Source organism: Ptychodera flava, chromosome 19 (genome assembly GCF_041260155.1).
Source record: "Ptychodera flava strain L36383 chromosome 19, AS_Pfla_20210202, whole genome shotgun sequence".
Classification (NCBI taxonomy): domain Eukaryota; kingdom Metazoa; phylum Hemichordata; class Enteropneusta; family Ptychoderidae; genus Ptychodera; species Ptychodera flava.
The window spans coordinates 20,110,010-20,136,098 of NC_091946.1; the positions used below are offsets into that span (position 1 = coordinate 20,110,010).

General features: G+C 38.0%; 1 protein-coding gene across 7 annotated transcripts in view; it reads right to left on the reverse strand.

Annotated features, from left to right (window-relative positions):
• LOC139118843 (diacylglycerol kinase delta-like) overlaps positions 1-26,089 on the reverse strand; it is a 165,841-nt gene that overhangs the window by 13,693 nt on the left and 126,059 nt on the right. For 4 of the 7 annotated variants that reach the window (XM_070682340.1, XM_070682344.1, XM_070682347.1 and 1 more), the window contains 14 exons: positions 21,557-21,661; positions 20,713-20,845; positions 12,174-12,280; positions 11,322-11,447; positions 10,447-10,709; positions 9,687-9,795; positions 7,292-7,431; positions 6,158-6,355; positions 5,577-5,676; positions 4,793-5,105; positions 4,010-4,369; positions 3,273-3,422; positions 1,772-1,825; positions 169-289 (listed from right to left, as the gene is read on the reverse strand). In XM_070682340.1, the coding sequence (XP_070538441.1) occupies positions 169-289; positions 1,772-1,825; positions 3,273-3,422; positions 4,010-4,369; positions 4,793-5,105; positions 5,577-5,676; positions 6,158-6,355; positions 7,292-7,431; positions 9,687-9,795; positions 10,447-10,709; positions 11,322-11,447; positions 12,174-12,280; positions 20,713-20,845; positions 21,557-21,661 (2,279 nt within the window). The remainder of the gene's footprint in view (positions 1-168; positions 290-1,771; positions 1,826-3,272; positions 3,423-4,009; positions 4,370-4,792; positions 5,106-5,576; positions 5,677-6,157; positions 6,356-7,291; positions 7,432-9,686; positions 9,796-10,446; positions 10,710-11,321; positions 11,448-12,173; positions 12,281-20,712; positions 20,846-21,556; positions 21,662-26,089) is intronic. The other 3 variants (XM_070682343.1, XM_070682346.1, XM_070682342.1) reach the window with 2 other exon arrangements.

Sequence of the window (26,089 nt, forward strand, 5' to 3'; positions counted from 1 at the left end):
CTGGACATCAGGCTGTCTTTATCGATGGAAAGGGCAGTTCCTTTAGGCAATTTTAAAATAATCTTTCTATTTGTCTTACATTATCAACCAAAGACTTACAGGTGAAAATATGGATAATATATATATATACATATACATATACATATATATTGATCACATAGGACTTACACATCTGACATATCTTGGTCCATCAACGGTGAGGCTGGAGCGCAGAGAGCATCAGCGTTGGCCAGCAAGACTTTACTGATTAGGTTACCGCCAGCTAAACCTGCAAGGCCGCCACTTATACCTGGAATAGTAAAGATAGTAACCAGTCTAGTTTGAGAAAATGACAATTGTACGCTTAAAAGTTGTGTGACTTGTGTAAATTACTGATAACTCACTGCACTACGGCAGGCAAAGTTTAGTGTTGGTGAATGTTTTGACAACCTGTCCCACCATGCCTAGGCGGTACTTTTATATCTTTAAACGACTGTACAGCTTGTCTGCAAAGTTAGCTATTATTTTTTATTCAATCTAAATCTTTGTATTAATATTTACTGATGAATCTGCAAATGAACGAAGCTTATAGTAATGGACTTTTCATCAGGGTAGGGAAAATATATGTGATGATACAGCGATATAAGCTTCAAATACAAAAGTTTTCTAAGCTATGCTGTTTGAGGGCGCTGCCATTAAAGGAGGCACTGATGATAACCGGCCAATCTTGTGACATATAGATATTCTTTCATTAAGAAGTAGATGTTGAATATTTGCTACACATTTTTTTCAGGAGTTGACAGATGAGCTTCTTGATTGATTGCATGGAATTTCTGCGATTATATTGTCAAAGTTTCCTGATGACAAGAAAAAAGCGATAGGTCAGCTGAAGGATATGGAACAGAGAATCATATTAAATGGATGATAGCAGACTAGAAAGACTACGCAGAATAGACTTGGTAATGACATAAGGTGAATAACAATGGACAAAAAAAGGCTGGGAATGCAAAGGTATGGAAAATCAGAAGTGAAAGAATGAGAAGATGCAGACAATATTCTTGATATTATGGAATGGTACAAAAAAATGTGACATTTAAGAAAACACTAATGGTATGAAAAGAGAGGATAGATGATTTTGAGGAAAAGGAAAAAAAAATCCTTAATAAGAAAGAAAAAGAAATATTACTGAATGAATGAATGTATGATGGACTATACATTTATAAAGCTTAAAGTATGAAAGTTAATACAAAGGGAAACGTGTAACAGGCAAAAGAGTCTGATCTAAATTGTCAGTTTTCTGCAGTTAGAGGGATGTAGAAAATAGCTGGCAGACAGTAAAAACAACCGACTGTCAGCTAAAATTTGCTGGCTCTGAAAACTTAGTTTTAGTGAAAAATCAGGACATTCTGCACAAACTTAATGTGCATATATACACTACTTGTAGTTAAACTGCCTGTAATTTTATTTTTTCCACCTGTAACCAAAATTGTCTACATCCTTGTATTACGGATATGTGCAAACTGGTATTACAGAGACAATTTTATGGGATAGACAATTCCAGCAAATTTCTTGTTTTTTAGCGTTTTTCAGTTCATTTGTTGTTTTGGGGGTGAGTTGTATTTGTAAAGAGCCCACATAGAGCAGTTAAAGGAATAGTTTGTAAGGTAAGCCTTGCATATCATGACAAAAGAGAGTATGAGGCCACTCCCATCCCCCCACCCCCCCTCCTACCCCCCCTGTAAAAACTCTGTTGCCAGTTGATCAGCTTCCCTTGTAGAAAACCAGAACATACTTTTGCTCATAGGTGGAGCGCCCCTTGACAGGGAACAAAAGAGAGTGTTGAGTCCTGTATGATAACGCAAGAACAGGGAAGAAAGAAATTATGAGAAAAATACTGCAATAATCGTCTGCTTCTTTTGTACTTTTTTGTCTGGTCTTTTTTTTCATTTATCGAACATCATATTACTGGTGAAATCAGCTTTTAATTATGCAGCTTGAGTTGTAAAAGAGGAGCTTCAACGCTACTAAAATATTGACATGAGTGTCAGACACTTGTGTGCAAAATTTTGCCTTGAAAATGGTGCAACAGGGAAAATGTTCAAGTAAAGCATGGTTTCAAAGTGCAGTTGTAGAAAGAATATAGATTTGCATGTCAAGCATGGTGTTATGTGAAATGAGTTCAAAAGGTGTTCATTGTTGAAGTACTACATTATGAGATTATTTTACTGAAATGCAAATATTTTTTATTAGATCCGCCCTGCAGTATTCAGATATACTTGAATCCATCGTTTCTGAAACACACCTACATGCAACAGTGATTTAAATCAATGCTGTTATTCCAAAGGTGATTTCCTCAGAACACATATATGTACATAGATTGTGAGATGCACTAGCCGTATGATACGTTGTTGCATTGACTTGCACATACAGTGCTTGTACTTATTTACACATTCAGGAATGTTGTGTGTATGTACTGTGTGACAATGCTGGCATGAATATTTTGCAACATGTTTCGTGCTGGGGTAATAAACAGAGCCAGTGTTAGTTGCTTTCAAACACTGACAAACATTTCCAATAGCTTGTAGTATTTGCCTGTTAGAAACTCGAGCACAAAATGCAGGTGTTTGGGATGTTGGGGTGGGGGGGTAGGGGTGGGAGTTGGCAGACTGGGTTTTGGACTGAGGGTGGGGATGGGGTTGAAGGAGAACAAAACAGCTGAGATCATTGCTGTGTGAGATTCAAAGGGAAGTTTCTATCCTTCCTGGGCTTGTAGAATGCTTGGAAAGGGAAAATGAGCCATTCCGGTGGAAAATCGCAACAAGTGATGATACTCGGGAAAGACAGAAGACGGGCAAATGCCATTGTGAGGAAATAGTGATGAGCCATGCCTTTCAAAAGAAGCAAGATTTCAAGCATCGCCATTTTTGTTGACATAGTGACAGACAATGTGAGCTGTGAGGGCCTGGCTTGCAACTTACAAACTAGGATTATCAAAGCTCTTCCGATAACATCAAACACGACAATGACAAGGAAACAGGCCACATCAAATTCAATCATCAAAAGATTAAATCAAGACACAAAGCACATGCACAAAGAGGATAGAGGTATTCAATAAGCCAATCAACAGCATGACCTCATTCAGCTGACAGTCACATGACATGACAGCAGCCAATAAGATGATGACATTGCTTTACAACAGCCAATCGGATTATGTGTCTTCTTTCTGTTTTAATAACAACAAAACACACAAGACTCCACCAAGTCCACATGGTAGGAAGAAAAACCCAACTTGCCTGGCAGGGCAGATATGTTCTCCATGCTACTTATTCTACTAGACAAGCCGATGGGACCCGTGCCCACATTGGACGGTGGCACCAAAGTACTACCGTGACATATCCTTCGCATTTTAAAGCTATCTGGAGAGAGTTTGAGCAACTCTTTTTCTATAGAGAGGAAGGAAAAGAAGCAAAGAGCGGATTATAAAGATGGGTAATTTCAATCACACAGTTCTAGGCAGAGAAAGAGAAATATGAGGTCGGGACACAGATGAGGGCGCTAACATCACATTTTGACAAACTGGTTTCACCCCAGCATCCCTGCACATAGATTCGACCACTCAGCAACGGCTGTGACAATTTCGTGTAGAAACATTAAGATGGGTGGCTCATAGTTTGTGTCAATTTGAAACCAAATGTCTTTAAAATGAAACCAACTTTAAGCAAAAGATTTTGAGTTTGTGAAATTATAGTTCTAAATGAGACGACTTAGCATTCATTTTTCTGGATTCTTCTTTCAGTAATTGAAAATATTTTTTGACTTTTCCTCTACTTACAAAAGGAAAAGTTGCACTGCAGCTTCAAACTGAAAGTTGCCATAATACAATAAATTCTCTTGAATACAGGCTTATTACGAGCAGTCATTTTTCTTTCATTAAAAAAATCTGATGGATTGAGTTCTAGAACATTCACACAGTAAACCTTCACCACAATCTTGATTTCTGACATTTGTAGAAACAATAATCTTCACTCACCCAGTTTTTTCTTTTCGCTCTTGGCCTTTGCACTCGATGAGTAGCCTGAAAAGTGTTTTCTCAGTGCCATGAGGGGACTCCGACTCCCCGGGGTCTTGGTCCCCCTTGCCTCTGCAGCAGCAGCTGCTTCTCCCCCTCCACTTCCACCTCCCCCAACACTGAGCCGATCCACCTCAATCTGTTCTGACTCGCTGATGCTCGGTTTGGCTTCCTCCTCTTCCTCCGCCTCATCCATCGTCATGGTTACCTCTATTTCCGGTGCCATGATGACTGGGAGATCTTTGCTTGTCGATGGGATTCCTTCTTCCACTGTTGCTAGGGTGCCTTGTTCTTGTGTGTGGGCATTTTGTTCATCAACCGCTGAAACAATTTGATAAAAAAAAAATCAAAAAACTCTAACAAATCCAACTTTGTTAAAAAAAATTGCCTCTCAAGTAAGAGAGACTTGTCAGTCATGCTGCAAAGACTACAAACTACATATCAGACTCTCTTGAATTTTTCAAGTACTGTTTCAGTAAGTGTCCTTTGAACTTTTCAAATACTGTTTTTGATATTGACCTTTGAACTTTTAAACTTCTTTGGAAAAGTGACCTTTGAACTTTCGACTTTTGTTTTGATATTGACCTTTGAACTTTCAACCTTTTTTATAAATAATGACCTTTGAATTTTTTAATCTTTGTAAAAGTGACCTCTGAACTTTCAACTGATGTTTTGGTATTGACCTTTAAACTTGTTAACTCTTCTTTTACAGATGACCTTTGAACTTTTCAACTGATGCCTTACCTTTCTCTGTCTGCTCAATTATCTGCCTGACAGCTTTCTTCAAGCTATTGGCTCGTAACATCAATGCGTCCCTCGGTTTGAATATACGGGTGGGAACTTCCGGCACGGTGTCCTTATCCTGAGAAACAGCGGCACTCTCATCTTCCTCTTCTATCTCGTCAATCTCCTTCTCTTCCTTGTGATTGGCCTCCTTCGGCGACTCCATCTCTTTGACGTACTGTGATACCGGCATTCCGGCCGGTATTGGCGTTGCGTTGGATTCCTCGTTGAGCGTTTTCAGAAGGGATTCAAGTTTCTCATTTAATACAGCACACTGGAGGAAGAAGGGACGTGCAGTTACCGTACACCAGCATCTCAGATTATACATAGAGCCTCAAGTACGTTTCACATTTAAAGTCAGAAGAAATTGTCGCTCGAAATACTAAATGGTATATGTTTCACATCATGGAGGCACAGTTACGTACATAATCACATTTATCTTGTTGCTTATTGATTAGCCAATCTGTATACAAACTGCTACTGGCTACTTGAGCCTTTCTGGTTCAAATGTAAGATCAAGCCAATGTTTTTAAAGCCAGTCTGACAAGCAGTAATGGATTCATTATTTTCACAGCCAGACCGAGGCCTTAACCCTTTCACCCCAGTTCCCTGTGTACAGGTCCAACTTTACCATAAAAACAATTGATTTGGGACAAACCACGGTGGTGAAAGGGTTAAACCCATTGCTTTCAGTGGCTTGGTTGAGCACATATACTGGAGGACAGAGGTTAAAAGTTATGCTTACCTTTTGTTTCATGGTTTCAGCCTCAGTTGTGTCAGAACTATTCTCACAATACCCTGCACCCACTTGAGCCACAAAGTTTTTCACAGTTTTACAAAGCACCCTGTTATAAAAACAGTTTTTAGAGATGCTTATAAAAAAATCCTCGTCTACTTTAATTACAAGTACATCATGGTTTACTTAATCGGTGGATTCCCATCAAAAATTGATGAAGGCAAGAAGTACTGCGGTAGACGCTATTGCTAAATTTGGCATGGAGAATTAACTTTTCAAAAATGCTGTTCTCTGTTTCTTATCTTTATCTTGTTAAGGATGTGCTTAAACACTCCTTGTATAGAGTATGAACAAAAGTTGTTGTCAATGATTTTAAAGATATTCATAATCAGTAATGTTTCTGATTATATAATTTGAATTTCTTCAGAAATAGAATTCTGATATGGTTATCTGCCATGGACCACAATAAAAAGTATTTAGAAATAAAAATAGCTCTAAATTTGAAAATTTAACTGTAAAATTTAATGATTGCCATTATGAAATCAATAATTTGAATTTCCTTCCAGAGAGATTGAAGCTGTGGGACTCACTTTGCTGATGAAATGACGACAGAATGTTTGTCCGACTGTAAGATCTTTGCCAGATGTTCTGCCACCGAGTCTTCGTAATTGGAGATGGCAGCTTCCACTTCGGCGGTGCTGCTGAAGTCCGGGTGTTTGATGTCTTCTGTGGACTCTGTGGATTCGTAGTTGTAAGGTTCCGGGTGTTCCCTGACCATAATGCTCCATCTGTCGACGGGAAGATATATTTTGAAGATACTCAAAGCAAACGAGGATTGAAATTTTGACTTCCTATGAGGAGGATACAGTACAATTTTAATCATAATAAAATATTGTCTTTTTGTTGATGCTGTGATGAGGTAGAATGGCTTGGGAGATGTTTGTGTGGAGACGACTTCAGATGTGAATTGAAATTGTTTTTATCTATGCTTGGATAAGATTGTAGAGAAGTCTGCGTGGAGATGACTTCAGATAAGAGCTGAGATTGTTTTATCTATGCTTGGATAAGATTCGGTAGTTCAGATATAGAGATTGATGTTCAGTCTCTGAGATACTAAAAGTCATCTGGAGATGGGAGAGATGAGATCGTCATGGTGATAAACAGTGATTCACGGAAAACTGATAACTTTTAATGGCACGGCAGTGAGGTGAACCACGACGCAGTGTGATCGGAATAACGATGTAACCGGACGACACTGAGGAAATGCAGAGATGTGGTAGATGTACACCACTGCTGATGCAAAAACATCAGCAGGAAATATTCTCTGATTGATGCGAAATTACTGAAAAATTCAATAGAATGGGGGAGAAGGGAGATTGTTGAAATTACGCCCAGTGGAAAGTTGACGGTGAGATTTGATAGTAAAAACTGAGGAAGGAAGGTGGGTAATTCAACCCTTGGACCAACACGATTTGGTTTCATCCAATTATCCTGGACCAGTATATTCAAAACTATGGGGGTATATGGATTTAAATGAAAGAGACCCCAGAGGGGAAACTTGGGAGAATATAGATGGAAGGTGTGACAGGTTAGAGACATACAGAGTGACTGAGCTTTTCGAGTGGATGACTTAAGGAAAAGTTAACCAAGGAGATACTAAAGACGATGAGTGGGAGAGGACAGATTGAAATCAGTGAGATACTGTGTTTGGCTCTGCTGCATACCTATCAAGCATTGTGGTTCGTGCTCTTTCAAGTTTTTCAATTATTGCTGGTAATTGCGCATCGTCGTCAATGACCGTACCCCATCCCAGTACCCGAGCCAGATCGTTGCCTGTTCCGAGGGGCAACACCCCTATTTGGCACTGCAAAGAAAATATAAGTTGCTGTTAGCGGAAGTTCACAGAAGTTCACATTTCCACCTTGCTGATTAATGTCTTTGATTTGTTGGTCTTCATTTGCTAAATATAGATCTGAACAAAATGGTTGCTATTTGTGTTATTAAAAAAGGTCTATGGTTAAAATCCTAGCAGAATAAAAAAATTGAATTATTTTGCCTTTTGGGTATGCATTTTACGACTACCACACAATCAGCCAGCCACCTTCACAATGTGACTGCTTCAACTGGATTGAAACTATGGCGACAATGGATGAATAATTTAATATTTCAGTTATTTTTACTATGTGTATGTCACTTTCACTGAATGTTTCAATTGTAATTCACTTTTACATAGAAAGCAGCATTGATTGCTCTTGTGTCTCTGACCTACAGCAAATTTTTTCCAAAATATTTAACCCTTTGAGTGCTGATTTTTTTCCCACCAAAATTTTAGTGCAACATTTTACAAATTTTTATGAATTTTTCTTCAATTTTTGAATCAAATGATCATTACATTTTATCGGCTACAGTTTCTTATCAAAATTTTGGCAAAAATCTTTGAAAAATTTGACTGGCATTTATTTTTTAAAGGCGACAAACAGTGACTTTGGCGCTCAAAGGGTTAACAGGAATTCTTACCTCTGACCGTTATTGGAAACTCTAGCTCTGATATTAAAAACACTGAATCAATCAAATACTGTAAATTCAAGGCTGTCACTTTCATCAAGCAGTTAAAGGTAATAAGTGCCTCGAAACAGAAAGTTTAAAAAACTCTTGCTCAAACTTTTCTTTGAGAAATCTTTAAACAATACTCTTTCACAATCAGGAATTAAAATCAGGTGTCACCGTGCTAATTTTGGTTTTCAAAAAAAAATATGATCTAAAATTTACCTGAATTTACATAAAATTCAAAATGTCTGCTACCCCTATGTTTACTCTATGGGAAAAGAATTCGTTTTTGATTTTCACAATAACTGGATGGTGTAAATTTCATTTATTCCACAGCTTCAATATAATTCCACACAAGAAGCACACAAGAGTTGAGAGTCCAATATGCTGAAGGCGCATTTTATCTTATATCAACTGTAAATTGGAAATACACTTGACAGAGTGATGAATACTGAATCAAGACAATATTCTTTGACCTCAGTACCTCTAGTTCAGGGATGGGAAGGTTGATAGCGGATGATAATATCATTATGACGGGGCAAAATTCTGAAAACCCAAATATAGAACATCGCCAGTACCCTGTGGAGGTGTTAATGCCACTTCTTGGAAAATTTATTTGTTTTTTCCCCTCCAACAGGATGTTAACTGTCTCGGGGGAGGAAAACGTTGATATGCAAAGAGTCTTCCTGCTGTTGGAATATGAATATTTCACTGATGGTTGCGTGAGTCAGAGAAAAATCCTTCTAAATTTAGAAATTCACTGTAGAGTTCTTGAGTTGTTAAACATCTGCATACACAACTGGTTTGTCCTTTTGTTGGTCACCGACATCACAGATCGTCATGGCAACTGAATCAAAGTGAAAAATCTTCACCTGTCTCTCTTTACTAACTAGCTCTATTATTGTTGGACCGACATTATAAAACTTCCATCTGATAATTGGCCATCTTCCCATGGCTAGTCAGTATGGAGGTCATCCCAGCGTGATTTTACTGAGTTTTCATCTCGGTATGAATCAATGCTTAAAGTACACAGTATTTGGTTTGGCAATTATCAGGAAGCACTGAATCTCCACAGTTCATGGAAATGAACCCTTTCCCTCCTACATCCATGTGGACAGGTCCAATGCGGGCTGTACTAAAACTCAGTAGTGAAAGGGGTGAAGTCATCACGGCAACTCAAAGCATAATATCTTAATTTCTTACTGCTGAGTGTTCTGTGAGAAATACTTTCTACAGAGTACTGAACTTTCATGATGGCTGTAACTCTTTTCAGTCCTCATACTGAAATATCAATGTTCCTTTAAATGCACCATGGAGTACAAACTGGCAAATATCAAATGAGAAAAATCACAAATCTGATCATTTCTATACTACAAGATTTAGCACTTGTATGACTTGAATTCAAGGCCACTACCGACAGAGCAGATTGGTTGGATGTGTCCTTCACTTTTCTGTAAAAAGACGCATCACATTTACCCTGGATGCTATTTGGTCCTGATCTACCGAACACTTAATTGCAAGCAATGCTTTCATAAGGAGAAAGGCAACAGAAATTGTGAGTGTTCCTCTTACCTTCCTGTGGATGTCCATTTTGTCCATCTCGGCAAGAACCCACCCCACACTGCCGTCTCCCCCAGCAATAATTACACGGAATGTCTCAAATTTCTGGAACAAGCGCAACCTGGAGATAATTTAAAACAATTATTTTTAAAACTGTAACATTTTAGATTGCAATAAACTTCTACATAATTGAAAAAGTCTATAGGGTTGTCTACAATTTTAATGATAAAGTTACATGAACAGTCTCAGCTCTTCTCACATATTTTTAACTTTATGATATTAAAATTTAACTACTAAAAGTTTCTCTTACAACTTGCAACTTTGTTTTTATCGGCAAAACTGAATTCTTTTACTCGCAGCTATTGTGAATTCCTAAAGAACATGGACATTGCTTGTTCAGCTCCTCATATAACACCCTGACTCCCTATATTTTATGGCCACGTAAGTGAAATAATCAGTTGCAAGAATTGTACAATGCTGACTTTTGGCCAATTAACATTCTCCATTTAAAAGTCATTACAATATAATTTGTATATGCAATATTCTCCATTCAAAAGTCATTAAAGTGTAATTTGCATATGCAATATTCTCCATTCATAAGTCATTACAATGTAATTTGCATATGCAATATTCTCCATTAAAAAGCCATTACAATGCAATTTGCATATGCAAAATATGAATGAATACAATTTGCATAAATGAATACATTTATCTTGGAAATAGAAGATAAGATAGTAAGAAGGAGGGTTTGGTATGGTCAGACAAAACTCACCCTAAATGTGGTCCGCCATTCATTAAATCAAAGACCTGAGCAGGATTTAGAAGTTGTTTGAAACGACGAAGAAAACGAACTCCCTGATTATCTCCACTTTTGGAATTGACGAACACCAGCAGTGGGCTCTTGCAGCTGGCCTTCTCCGCTACCCAGTAGCCATCAGAGTCCACGCAGTGAAGTGCCGTCGGTGGAATTAGAGAAACCCTGCACTGCCCTAGCGGACATTTTGTGACATACTGAGACCTACATTGTGTATGCACCTGATTAATAAACAAACAAACAAAGAAAGAAATATATAAATAGAGTTTTATCCATTAGCTTTTTTAAGGTACATTTCTTTTCAACACAGTTGAAATTGGTCTGGCTTTCTTTATCTGAGAAATTTCATGACATGAAAGGCAGTGTCATATGTTTCAAATATGGACACCCTTTAGCTATTAAAAGAAATGGGAAATAAATAGTTTATGGTATGCAGAGAAAAAGACTTGTTCATACAAATGTTGCCCATTATAAAGTAGTGCTTATATAGACAATATTGTATACATGTACATTCTTTATCGTTCATATATTGTTTAATCTGGTCTGAAAATGACTTTTTGTAGAAAATTTGCAATTGCAGCCATATGCTGAGAGGCTTTCTTCAAACTTTTGATTGGAATCATTCATCATACAAAAAAAGGTTTTCTTTCTATAGTCCTTGCATATTTTACTATAAAAACACATCAGTTTTTTTTCTTTTTTTATCCGTTCATCTCTTAACAAAAAATCCTGGAGAAAAGCTCTGACATGCACATTTCACAAATTTAATGTTGCAAGCAAAGGCAAGAAACTGTCTTTATTTTTTCTGAAAGTTTTTTTTAATCACAACTGACCATGACTTTGCACCAAAGACACCTCCAGTCTTGAAGACGAAGAACACTGCCGCACGTCTTGTCGCAGACGATACATTTGGCACTGACGGGCAAATTTCCTTCCAGCCACTGATGAGGCATTGAAATCTACGAAAAGAAAACGCAGAAAGTCATCATATGTAAATTAAATATTAAAGCAGCAAAAAAATAACCGGGGTAATGAAATGTTACGTTTTAATCAAGTAGGGAGAGAAAGGTGATAAACCTGTATTAGCAATTTGAAATGGCTTCTAACAAACTCACTCTTTCAGAATTTTTTTATTCCTAGTCATACCATAAGATGAGTTTCTTTGAAAACCCTACTTAATGTTCTTGCCTAGTCAGGCTTTCAAAATTACAGTCTGCATCGACTGCAGAATGAACACGTTTGCATCATATTGATTTCTTATCTCAAAAATCAATCCAACTTTAAACCTTTCTTTGCATTATTTACGACCTTGACATTAGAGCTCAGAGTCTCTCACTGATGTGATTACGACTCGCAGTTTAATGCCCTGCTGAAAAAATTTTGATTCCCTGAAATGGAAAAAAAAAATTTGCTTTTTCATCAGTCTTCAGAATAAAAACTGATTTCTTCAAAAACTTTGATGGAAGTATAGATTTTCCATCTAAATATCATCCTTGTAGTACTTGATACTGTAACAATTCTTCTTTGAAGACTACTCATTAAAATTGCAAAAGGTCAGATTTCTTTCCATTGGACTGATCATCGAAAATGCTCTCCTATCTGTATGTAGGACTTGGCCTTGGTCAGGTTTACTGATTGGATCGTACCATTTTCATTTCAAGAGGGGTTCAAAGGATGTTACTCACCCCATCTTCGTCTTCTATGACCTCAATCCCGACCGTTGCCAGCGTCGACCATTTACAGTTTGCCAGAGCTCTCACTGCACATCGTTTATGAGCCTTGAATTTGCATACTGAAAAATCAAAAATTGAACACAACTGCTCAATATTCACCTTGTAATTTTCATTAAAAAAGTCCCTTCTATCCCCCCATTGAAGGAATGGTTTCCATACTATGCAATCACATCACCTTGAGAGATGGCTCAGGGCCAACCTGTAAGCTGAAATGTTGTGCTTGTTGTAAATGCAGAGTAAAGTGGCTTTTGATTGCTGTTTCTGATCAAGAGCGACGGTTTATCTCTGCTTTCGTACATCCAGGCGATGCAAATTTGACTCCAATTTCCATCTGGGTCAAGACCACTGATTTAATGTACACTGCAAATTTTGAGATTTCTGAACTGAAGGTCAAGTTTGACTTAATCCTTTCAGACTGATATAGGCTGGGATTGAATTGGCATGTCGCTTGCTGTCTCATTAGCCAAGTTAAAGCCTTCGTAAAAAAAGGACCAGAAAATACCAACGCCGCTTCCTTCTGTCAAGGGGCAAATTTTCAATCCACAACTGACATACAGGGACTTCTATCCTGAATGGAATCCATTCCAATTTAGATGGAAAATAACAGTGAAACACTAGTCTAAGTTATCAGTGTCTGTGAAATCACTTTCTATCCAATACTCCCCTACCACCTCTTCCCTATATAATGGTCAGTCTTTGCTACAGTAAACTGCAAATTTTATAAAAAATTGGCAAAATCAAATCTAAATTATTATTAAAATCAAAACTAAACTATGAATTCTCACAGGACAGTTTTGTCCGGCTCTGTTCCTCTACACTAGGGTAGCTTACCAATACCGAGACAGAACTCTATTAAATTCCCTGTATTTATAAATATGGGCAAGCTGATAATAAAACCGCACCATTTTTGCAAAAAAATTTGGCAGAACCAAACTAGCAATAATTTTTTGTGAGCCAATTAAAAAATTTATAACTGTAACTCACTTCATAACGATGTACATAAACATGACCTATTTGCTAACATAGTCAAAATCTACAAACTACATTTCTTTGTATCTGCATACTTTATATCAGGCTAGAGGAATTAAATTCTTTGTTTCACATCCATACACTCAAAATTTTGGAAGGTAAGAATGTATGTGGTTAAAGAATACACACCAAAACTTTTACACATGAAAGTTTTATATTTACTTGAATGTTTCAATGTAATATGAGTGTCTATTCAAGAATCAAAGCAGGAATTGGTTTTTCTCCTCCATAATCAACCCAACAATGTGACATTCTGCAGGAATACAGGTATTTATAAGCATATTTCACAGGACAGAAAGGCCAAGCAGTAAGTCCTATTCAAATACACTGTGTGGTAAATTTCAAGAAACCATCGAAAACCTGGGCGCAGACAGACACAAAACAAAGAATTTAATCACGTAAGCCTCACAACCGGCAGTCAGAATATACATATTCCTTGTTACGGATGAAAAGGAAGCGCCGGCATTTTTCGTGGAATCTTACGTCTGAGAATTTTTTTTTCTCCAGAAAGCAGAGCCAGCCAGAGGGCTTGAACCATTCTCTGTGAATGCCGGACTTGAAACTTTAATGAGAAGGAGACACACTCATGGGAACCCCTTTACGCATTTTTCAGACCTGCAAGCCAACCTGACACCACATTGAAAAGTGAGAATTCACAATTGATGCTAAAAATATAAACTTCACAAATATTTCACTTTTGATTGCTCAGATAACTGCTAGCAGGTGAAAATAATCTTCTTTGGTCTGACATTTGGAGAAGATTAAGCATTGTATACAGAAAATGGAGAAAAAAAGGACAGATTTTTGGTGAGACATTGTATTGGGCAGCTGTCACACAGTGCGGTGTTACTGTCCACAGGATCTGGAAAATGGTGCTGATGCTGTTCAGAGAAACCACAACAGATTTATCAGTTTCTGGGTCACTCCTTTGTCGGGAAAACATTCAACATAAAATACGATTCTTGTGTCTATTCAGTGAAAGCCAACATCTGGTGTCCAGGTAAAAAGTTCAGTGGGTAAAAAGTTCGATTTGTTTTATCAACAAGGTGATGATGACCGATGTTTCAACTCTCATCGCTGAATTTTCACAGGCAGACTGTCAAAATTACAAACGAAATGCCAGGTATTTCTGTGATTCAATAATAGCTCACGGAGTGATTCAGTGCCTGTTTTCTGATGTAAACTGTTTATACTCAGTAACACCAATGAAATTCCTAATCCTGTTGAGTTCACTTTAATGGGACAGGAAATTTGACAAGTTGACATAACATTGCGTGTCAGTCTCACTATCAGGCCTTTAACATAAGTAGGATGGAACACTTCCATTGAAAAATTCAAACAAATTTCTCTCTCTCTCTCTCTCTCTCTCTCTCTCTCTCTCTTTCTGTCTGTCTCTCTGTTTCTGTCTGTCTGTCTGTCTCTGCAAGGTAGAAGAGACAGCTATTCAAAAAAGGAGCTTGTTAATGCCACGGTGAACTGTACTCAATGACAGACTGACTTGCAAATGCCCAAATATAATAGAATCTCCAGATTATTGAGTAGTCTTGCTATTGATCTTTTGGATGTCTGGCATTTCTTGCCATCATTTGAATAATAAAAACAACATTTGCATAAAAAGCATCAGTAGCTGTAACTTTAGATGGTTTTTTTTCACTATTTTTATTTTCTAAAAACACCAAAATTTAGTTTGTCACTACAGCATCTTTATGTGTAAAATGCACTGCTATCGTTTACATTTCAATTCTGGTCCGGACCACAATTCACTTGTCAACAATAACAATAGTCTACACATGTACAGGCGGAGTTGACAAGCTGAATACTATGTATCTCAACCTGCTTTTGGGAGTTGAACAAGAATCTGTAGTTGACATACAAAACAAACGTAGTGAAAAAATCATCAGAAGTTAAAGCTATTGGCCCCTTAATGATTTTATGGATTGACAGGAAAGGTCATGTTGTTACTAGTCTGTTTCTCTTTGTCAGTGAAAATCTATTTAACTGCAAAAAGCCTGTAACATCATGGATGCCGCACTTATGGCAAGCCAAGTGTTGCAAAATTCAAAAACACATTTTTGTGTTCTAAGTTTTCATGTTCGTGTTCAAAAAATTTATGTTTATGTTCATAAAAACCATGTTTATGTTCTTAAAATGTATGTTTATATTCTTAAATTGTATGTTTATGTTCATAAAAATCATGTTTATGTTCTTAAACTGTATATTCAGGTTCATAAAAACCATGTTCATGTTCTTAAAATGTATGTTTATATTCTTAAATTGTACATTTATGTTCATAAAAACCATGTTTATGTTCTTAAATTGTATGTTTATATTCTTAAATTGTATGTTTATGTTCATTAAAACCATGCTGTTATTCAAACTTTCATGCTTATGTTCATGAAGGTCATTTGTTTGTTCATTGAACAAATTTTATGTTCATTAAAACACTGCTTATGTCCATATCTCCCTGTTAACACTGAGGGCGCTCTGGAGTTAGCAGCACGAGACAGCTATGGCGGCGGACATCAGCAAGTTACACCGCATACAGCGAGAAAAGTGGGCTTTACGTGTGCTTAAAAGCAAAGCTTAGCACATCGTGGATCTAGACAAGTAGAGCGTGCTCGAAAACGGAAATCGATCACAAGTTTGTACTAAATACGGCTGTTCTCGGCGGAGAAACTGCACACTCTCATTCGGAGGCGCAACCAGCGGTTTAACGTTGTAAATGTCTACGCACTTTCGAAGACCAAAGTCAAAGACTCAGGGCTGTGGGAGGCACTCTGATCCGATGTAGAGATGGGTCTGTCACAAGTGAGGGGAGGACCACACAACAAAATACCCTAATACGATAAAGGGAGAACCATTTGATTTCTGGGGGGGGGCATGGAGGATTTTGAGAAAATAAATTTGTCACCAGGTGAGATAGAAGAAAAAAAATGGTCCTGTCATGGCCTGAGAAAAAAATTGTCATAACAAACAGAAGTGAAAAAAAATTGTCACAATGCATCAGAAATTCGCAAAATTTGGGAACCTTATTCTCATGTATTCTTTGCCGGCGCGCCGCCATAGGCGGCGCAAATGTTTTTACCACAAGCAATTCTTATGTTTTTTCCCCAGCACTTATGATATAAGCATGCACTACATAGGTCTACTTTACACCTCAGTACACTCAATGTTTTCCTTCTCTTTTCTGACCCAAGAAATCACATTGGAGGATTTCTGTTGCAATATCTCAATGGCATAGGCACTATCTAAAGGGGACTATTTGACTTCTGTAAATTGTTAAAATTTAAAACACAAGACAGGAGTCAATAAACTAGTGTTAAAACCAATATATTAATTCTCTCAATATAAATATGTTATAAAGATGAACAAGTAACAATGAAAAAGTGAGGAACAACAATATAATGAAATAGAATGTGAGAGCCTTGTTTCTCTGACCACAAAAGATAACACCTTCCCTGAGAACTTACATCGATGCTTGGTCATGTTGATTATAATATGACACCACACACCGGATCACATACCGGGTCAAAGCACTATCGATTCACCGGTGTCTCGCCATGTATTCGGAGGAATGTGAGGGGGTTAGGGGTCACTAAAAAAATTGAAAACTTCAGGGGGGCATTACTCAAAATGTGGCGGGGTAACTCAATTTCTTTGTGCGAAATAAATTGAAACACATCTGAGATTGCACATTTGCACACATCCATTTCTCAAAATTTTCACTGCGAGAGGGGGAGGACCCCCCTCTCGTGCTCTCCCCCTTGGTCTTCTAACAGTTTTACTGGGTAAAAGACAAAATTAAATTGAAAATATTAAGAAACCTCTCGAATTGCACTTCACTGCATCGTGGCGCACACCAATTTCTCAAAATTTTCACAGGATCGAGACAAAACTGAACTGTTGTGAATTCATCCTTTATTATCACAGAAACATGTTTTAATGTACCTCAGTTCAATGACCATTTTGACAGATAAACATACCATATTCCGGCTTTTTATTAGAAGCTGGCAGCTGGAGAAATGACGCAAGAAGCTAGGTCACAGCTTTTCCGTTCCTGTATATTCATTGGTCTTCAGTCTCTGGCAAACAGAACTGTTTTCACAAATGATGACCCCCCTTTGTCAGACGAAAAAAATTGATGACCCCCTCCCCCGCTAAAAAATAACCAAAACCCATATGTCAAATTTACCCGCACGGTTTGGATTTTAACTCCGGTACGCGGCACACTTGATTCGTGTACCGGGTTCGTGTAGCAGAGATGCCAGTGCACAAACTTCTCAGCCACATCCATGCAAACGTCTGTTAATTAGGACGACTGTAAGGCAATTTTTAACTTCATTTCCATAGACAACTTATGTCCATGGACATTGTATAAAGTAAACTTTATTGGAGTGGTTCGCCAAAGGCAGCCCTTCGGTTAAGACGGTCATGGGCCATTACGTAAAGTCAACTTTATTCTCATGGGCAACCAAAGGTGGCCCGCCGGTATAGAGGGTCGATCATGGCCATTGCATGAAGTAAACCTAATTAGAGTGGGCCGCCAAAGGCGTTTGCCCGTTAAGAGGATCATGGGTAATACATAAAGTATAGGATTTTCCCAGTCCCCCCCCCCCCCCCGGGGTCGTAAAAAACTGAACGGTCCCTTAGGTCTGTTTTTGTTCGGTCCTCTTCTCACTAGTAACGGACCATTCTCTACATCAGATTTTAATCAGAGTGCCTCCCACAGCCACAACAACCCTAAGTCTTTGACTTTGGACTGCCAAAATGCCGTAGGCAAACCGGTGGTTTTGCCCCGAGTCGGAGAGCGTGCAGCACAGTCACCTTTGGTCGGAATATTCCACTCGGCGTCTATGCCCTCATAGACGTGTGTACATATGCCTGAGAAGGAGATGTACACACGTCTATGGGGGCATAGACGCTGAGCGGAATAGACCGACCATAGGTGACTGTAGGTGTGCGTGCAGTTTCTCCGCCGATATTTAGTAACCACACAGCCCTGAGCCTTTGACTTTGGACTTTGAAAGTGCGTAGACATTTACAACGTTAAACCGCTGGTTGCGCCTCCGAATGAGAGCGTGCAGTTTCTCCGCCGAGAACAGGCGATATTTAGCACAAACTTGTAATCGATCTCCGTTTTCGAGCACGCTCTACTTGTCTAGATCCACGATATGCTAAGCTTTGCTTTTAAACACACGTAAAGCCCACTTTTCTCGCTGTATGCGGTGTAACTTGCTGATGTCCGCCGCCATAGCTGTCTCGTGCTGCTAACTCCAGAGCGCCCTCAGTGTTAACAGGGAGATATGGACATAAGCAGTGTTTTAATGAACATAAAATTTGTTCAATGAACAAACAAATGACCTTCATGAACATAAGCATGAAAGTTTGAATAACAGCATGGTTTTAATGAACATAAACATACAATTTAAGAATATAAACATACAATTTAAGAACATAAACATGGTTTTATGAACATAAATGTACAATTTCAGAACATAAACATACATTTTAAGAACATGAACATGGTTTTTATGAACATGAACATACAATTTAAGAATATAAACATACAATTTAAGAACATAAACATGGTTTTATGAACATGAACATACAATTTAAGAACATAAACATGGTTTTTATGAACATAAATGTACAATTTAAGAATATAAAAATACATTTTAAGAACATGAACATGGTTTTTATGAACATGAACATACAATTTAAGAACATAAACATGGTTTTTATGAACATAAATGTACAATTTAAGAATATAAACATACATTTTAAGAACATGAACATGGTTTTTATGAACATGAACATACAATTTAAGAACATAAACATGGTTTTTATGAACATAAACGACAATTTAAGAATATAAACATACATTTTAAGAACATGAACATGGTTTTTATGAACATGAACACTACAATTTAAGAACATAAACATGGTTTTTATGAACATAAACGTACAATTTAAGAATAAAACATACATTTTAAGAACATGAACATGGTTTTTATGAACATGAATATACATTTTAAGAACATAAACATGAAAACTTAGAACACACAAATGTGTTTTTTGAATTTTGCAACACTTGGCTTGCCATACGCACTGCACTGTAAAATCAATGCCATCATTCTGTCTTTGCGTGATGAAATTATTGAAGCTTCATAGATTGCTGCGTGTTTACTTAGAATGACAGAAGGTTGAACTACCCATCCATCAATCTATTGATTGGTCAAATGTGATCACCTGACCAAGGACTGAGGATAACTGCGAGCTGATTGGTGTAGGCTGGTCATATGACAAATGGAAAGATTACACAAAGTTTTTACATGTATGTTTTAATTTTCTTGCAAAGGACTATTAAAAAAAGTTAGGTTGCTTCTAGCAAATTTGTGCAATGTGTGAACAATTTCAACTCATTAGTTTTGTATTTGTCTAGTCTCGTGAATTTTTCTACCAGGTATTTTGAAGCTCAAATTTATCTTCTTTCTATGTAACCATGAGATATGAAAGTTGCGCATTGAAAAAACTGCCCTTGCATTTCACAGTGTTTCTCAATGAAGAGAATCTGTTCCCAAGGCAACAATTCAAGGCCAGTGTGATCACAATCAGCTTAGAGATATGCACAATTGGGAAATCTGGTGTTTTCGCTGAGATTTCAAACATTCCGCTCCTTTCACAGCACGGCAAGAGATACAGCACATTACAAAATGCACTGACACAGACTTGAAAGTTAATAATCAGGCCGAAACAGATTCAACCTTCAATTTTGGTCTTTCCTGAAACTTTAGAAGGTGACATTGATGTGCTGAGGAAAGTCTCAATGAAAGCACTGAAGGAAAATGCATTGAGAAAACGCAGTGGAAAAGATTAAAATCTGGTGAGCATTTCAATGAATGTCAAATAACAAATCTTGTGAGAACAGAAATTGATTTAGGTCTGTATGAAGTGTAAATATGGATATCCGTATATGAATATATATCCCGGCAAGATTTTCTCAGCGGATAGACCAATTGTCTACTCAACACCATTTGACCTTTGCAATGGCATCTCATTCTGACCCCCTATGAATATGGTGATTTGTCACTTCTTAAGTTTGGGTCCCTTATTCTTGTTGCACTGAAACAAACAGCATATTCTGCAAACCATCAACCACAATCCAACTACCTCTGTAGTAGGACAAATCTGATGGAGAACTTGCTGGAAACGCTTTATAAGCATCATTGCACAATCTAGGTTGGCGTGAACCTTCTCAAATGGCGGCAGAATAAATCCTCCCTTTAGCAATCACGAAATCATAAACCTTCACAAAAACATGTAATTTTCGCTCTTTACGCACAGCAAAAAAAATGACGCCATGGAGTCCTATTTTATACAGGGCTATCTCATTCATAGCAGAGGGCAGAGAACTTGGGTCATTCCACTTAAAGTGAGAGGGGGGTGAGTGAAACCTGCCTACCTTCACAAGAGAGTCCATGGGATGTGACACCGGAGAGAGCTTCCCTACACACATTACAATATGTGGGTCTGGCATGAGAGCAGGCATACCAGTTATGCATTCCTGATATGGCGTCAACGTGATCACTCGTAGGCTGAAATTCATGATTTAAAAAATAACGTCATAATTAGTGTGCCTAAACTGAAACAGAACAGACCTACCAGTGAATTTCTAATGGTAAGTGATTCACTAGGTATGTATATTTTTCAGTCTTAGAAAGTCAGTTGTATATAAATACCATCACAACCAATAAAGCATCTTCAAGTAACATACCAAAGTGACACATGAAGCTTTCCTCAAGTTTTTGCAGTGGACAGACATACATACATACAAGGAAAAGAGCAAAAAGCCGGAGGACTGAGTTTGATATTGAACGTTGATCCATGTTATAACCATAATTTGCTAATACCTAGAAAAATCTTAATTTGCATAACATTAATTTGCATAATTTATTATTACCATCCTAAATCAGAACCGAGTCCTCCCCAAGTTTTCAAGCAGAGGGAATATCCCCCCCCCCCCCCCCCCCCCCGTGAAAGAAACCTGGAGAAAACATTGCACACACACACACACACACACACACACACACACACACACACACTCACGTACATACAGACAACATACGCTATAAATGTGTGTTGAAAAATTGGAGCTAAAATCAGCCTTTGGAGGGAAATTGTGTCTGTAACAACCAACACAGGTGTCATTAATCCATGCACTCAAGCATACAGCCATATTGCCGTAATGGTCAAAATTACAGGGTAGAGTGAAACGCAATTACTTTTGCAATGTGTTCTATGCTTACCTCATAATATTCCCTGCTGTGGACGGACTTTAATGCGCTTATCCATTCTTCCATCTCTTTGCGATGGTCGGCAAATAAGACTAGTGTTCGGAATGGTGTGATAATCTGAAAATATCAAATGGTTAAAAAAAAATGAGTTGTCATCAGTATGTTAATACTTATCTCCTGAGCAGGAGTCTACCCGGTGTCTGGTTGAAGTAAGAGCACTTCTGGTTGGATACTGTGGAAATCCCTACCTGCTGTCAACAAATAGAATGAAGTCGTACAAATAGTTTTGGCACACATTTTCTGGGTTAAAGAGAACTTAGTGACATTCCTTTATACTGGTATGCAAATTCAACTTTTTTTCTAACACATGCATACAGAAAGCTAAAGATTACGTTTTCAATCAGTGCGTGCTCTTTGACGCAGAGTTTGAAAAAAACCTTCATTCACCTTATCTCGATGCACAAATGCAAAGACAAGGACACCTTTTTACAGGTCTGGGAGTCGCAAAGACCCTGATAATTGACAGTTCTTGTAATCTGAGTCAGCGTGCTAGCCCCTGAAATGACAACAATGAGCTGATAACGCGGGTAATTCTGCAAATTCTCGATTGGATTGGAACCCACAATGTACAGCGCCTATTCACCGGAGTGAAGACATACATCAGCAGCCAAATTGCTAAGCTAAATCTCTATCCTTGAAAAGTATGGTTCAATTAAACCCGGCTGCAATTTTTCTGACAATGACCCCGGACAGTGACCCCTCTAGTTCATGAAGTACACACACACACATACATATATATATGCTCTATCATACACACATACAAGATTAATCAAATCGCTGAATACATAGATTTCCAAACTAGGCTGTAGATGGTATAAAATTTCCATTTTTCATGGCAAACAAGAAACTCCTAGTTTCGTGAAGTGACTTTCAAAATCAAATTATACCAAGCAGGCTACTTTGCTTGATTGGAAGCACTTTTGTGAAATTATCAGGACAGCTTAATATTGGCTGTCACCATTTAGGCCGTCGACTTTGGGAACTCTTACTGTGATGATTGTCATTCTAACTCTGCCTGTCGACTCTTGCTGTCATTTTTCACTTCATCAGACAGATGTCGAAGACAGCGAGGCAGAGTAAGTGCCGGCCTCGCGGGCATGCACATGCAAATTATCACCACTGGAGAGGTCAAGGGTCAAAAATGGAGATGAGATTCTTGGACTTCCAGGAAAGCAGTGGTTTTGATCCTTCAATCTGCCAGAAATACTTCAGACGAACGCTTAAGTGATAAAAGTTTTTGAAAGAAGCTGATGTCTGGCTTTCCTTGAGTGCTTGCATTTGAGAAAAAAATATTCTGAGTTCACGAGAGTTCAAATCTCATCATTTGTCAACATCTGAGAGATAATATCTTCTTTTCAATACATTTTCAGGAAATTTTTCATTCTCCTGACGTTAGATCTCATCAAGGATGTGAAATACACGTGCCAGCTATGACGCACAAAACGACTTCTGAGGAATTGCCGGGGGCAGTCGGTGCAAAATTAGCAAGTAAACTCTGATCCCATCTGACTGAAATACAGGAAACTAGGAAGGAAATTCAATATATGTGAATTAACAGAACTGACACTTTGCGTGGACGAGGGAGGCTTCAAAGGGATAGGCCAATGTTTGTTTTCTACAGATAAGCCTTGGGTTTGTTTTTGACAAATTTCCAAGCAGGAGAGTGAACTCGGTATCTTAACCCTTTTATCATTATGATTTGGCCCAAACGCATTGTTATCAGTGGTGAGTGTGGGCTTGTATATTGGAAATAAGGGGTGAAAAGGTTGAGCCTTTGAACCCTGACCTGTGGTGACCTATGACATCATGTGGGTATTTTTATCCAAGAAGGGTGCTATGGATTGTTGAAAAATCTGTCTGTCACTTGAAATATGAATTTCACTCAATATATCACGATGTTGCTTTTGCCTTTAATAATAAAAAGCATTTTCAAAGGCAGGTTTTCATTTATGATGGTATTTCATTTTCATTCCCTGCATAGACACTCTGTTCAGAAACATCTACAGTACACATATATATATGTTGCTGGACTATGTTAACCCTCTGAGTGCTGTCATTTTTCCCACCTAAACTGAAACACAACATTTAACCACTTTTTATGAATTTTTCTGTAATTCTCTTGGAAATTTTGGACCAAAGGAACGTAAATTTTCATTGGCTACAGTTTTTCATCAAAATTTTGGGGAAATGTGAAAAGAAATTGTCTGGATCTGAAAGAGTTGTCTGACTTTGGTGGTCAAAGAAACAAATAGGTGACAGTACAGTGGCTTTGATAGATATAGGAATCATATTTTGCCAATAGCTGGGGATTTTGCGCTTTGATAGATTTTCAAACAAACTCAGGGATAATACTCAAGGCAATCAACTGCAGTTCAGTAAACCAGGAGCACTGTAAAGCTTGTACCGATTTCAAAATAAATTCTTAAAAAAGAAAATTTATGACCGAAGTACTTTGGCTTTAACAGAAAGAAGTACTACATGTACTATACTGGATTGTCAGTGAACTTGCTGAGATTTCAAAATAAATCGGTAGAAAATACTTGTGGCAAGTGCATATGAAAGCTAGAAATGTGCACTCATAAAGTAATTGAGTCGTAGAGAGAAGATATGAGATTTATAATCCCAATGGGCCACTATACTGCACACAAAGTACAAATTTGTTATAGCCTAGAGATATCTATCGTGTTCAATATTATTGCAACAAAAGGCTGTCTTCAGTAGTAAACTCCCTTCCAAAAGCGTTGCCCATGCTGTGTTACCATGGTTACAAAGGAGGAAAACAGACAAGGGCGTAAGTACAAAAGACCGGGAGCAAATTCCAAATGGATTTTCGACACCAATCACGGGACTCATTCACTCACGCTGTCAGGGCCAGCGGCGGATGATTTAGTGTGAACGGTGAAAATCTGTCTTTGGCTTGGAAGTCGATGACATCATTACCGTCCCAGTGGATTTCTTCTCCCTGTCATGATGTCAAAACCAGTTTTCTATGCCACTTGTCAGAGACATGTGTACAACACTGTGACGATTCAAAGCTCCTTCACTGCTTTCTAAATAGAAAGATGTACAGCACAGAGGCTGTACTTAAGTCAACTCTTTTCTGCTGTTGGACTCAGAGGTTCCAGCAGTCCTCTCCAATTTGTTTAAAAACATAAATTGAAAGCACACGAACACTGTATAATGCGTTCAGTGATTGCAGATGTCTTGTCCAATCTGACAGTAATCAGCACAGGTATTAGGAGGCTACGGATGGGCTGCATCCAAAGTGGAAATGAAGATGTTTACGTGCCATCATTGAGGTGACTATACTGCTATTTTTGGAAATGTTGAGACAAATAAGAGTCAGTCTGTATATCACTTTTAAAATCAAAATTCTTGTTATACTGTTGAGAAAGGTTTACTCAGGCCATATTGCTGGTATGAAGGGAAGTAAAGTAATTGTACATGTGACATCATTTCCTGGTCACGACTGCGTACCATGATGTCAGCTTGTTGAATCTCGATGTGGATGAGATTTTTACAGCTCTTTTCACTCCTGAAGTTTGTTTTATTAAACGCTGCAGGGACCAAAATGGTGGGAAATTTGAGTTGTGTGGTCAGTAGGCAAAAGTTTCAACATACGAAAAATTGTTTGGTCAGATGGCTCGATCATTTAATGCAGCTTTTGCTGTAGCTGGAATTACTGCTAATAATTTTTAAACTAAGTGATGCTACATGTGTGTCTCCAGGGACAAATTTTCATTCAATTTGCTGAAGCAAATGATTTGTACAGACGTCATCGGGGCCCCTGAAGGATGTGAAAATCATCGAAAATCAAATTATGCGGTGGTGCTAATGGGATATCGATGACATTGACTCTGGTAAAAACCCCAGCCAACATTTGAAGGTTAATGTCGTGCAATATCGAAAACCTATACGTTGTCGCAAACGCACATGCTCAGTACACACGACTCTTAAGTAAATGTAGGGCAAGTGAAATTTGATCTTGCAAGTCTGGTGTTATCACCCATTAAGATGCACACGCATGAACGGATATAAGTGACTCACGTGTAAATGTAACAAATCTTGTGATAAGATATCAAAGCTGTGAAGGATTTCAAGGCATGACATGGAAACATCACCACTTCATATTCATAATTTCACTATTTCGTCCGGAACGTAAAATGTTATCAATATTTTTTTAGCAGAACGAGTTTGAACTCAGAATGGGAAAGGTACTGACTGAACCACCCCTTTTTTCACTATACTATGGTACAATCCTCATCACCCACTCCAGCTATGCTGAGTTTGGCACAGTCTATTTAAAAACAGGGATGACATCAAACGATGACAACAATGTAGCCGTTAGCAACAGTGACATTACAGTTTGAACTTTGACACTGGGTCAAGTAATTCATCGACCCCTGTATAAATTCACCATTAATCATATATTCGAATTTCAGTTTTGAGTCACACATGATGTGACTGGAGCGAGGAAATTTGTCT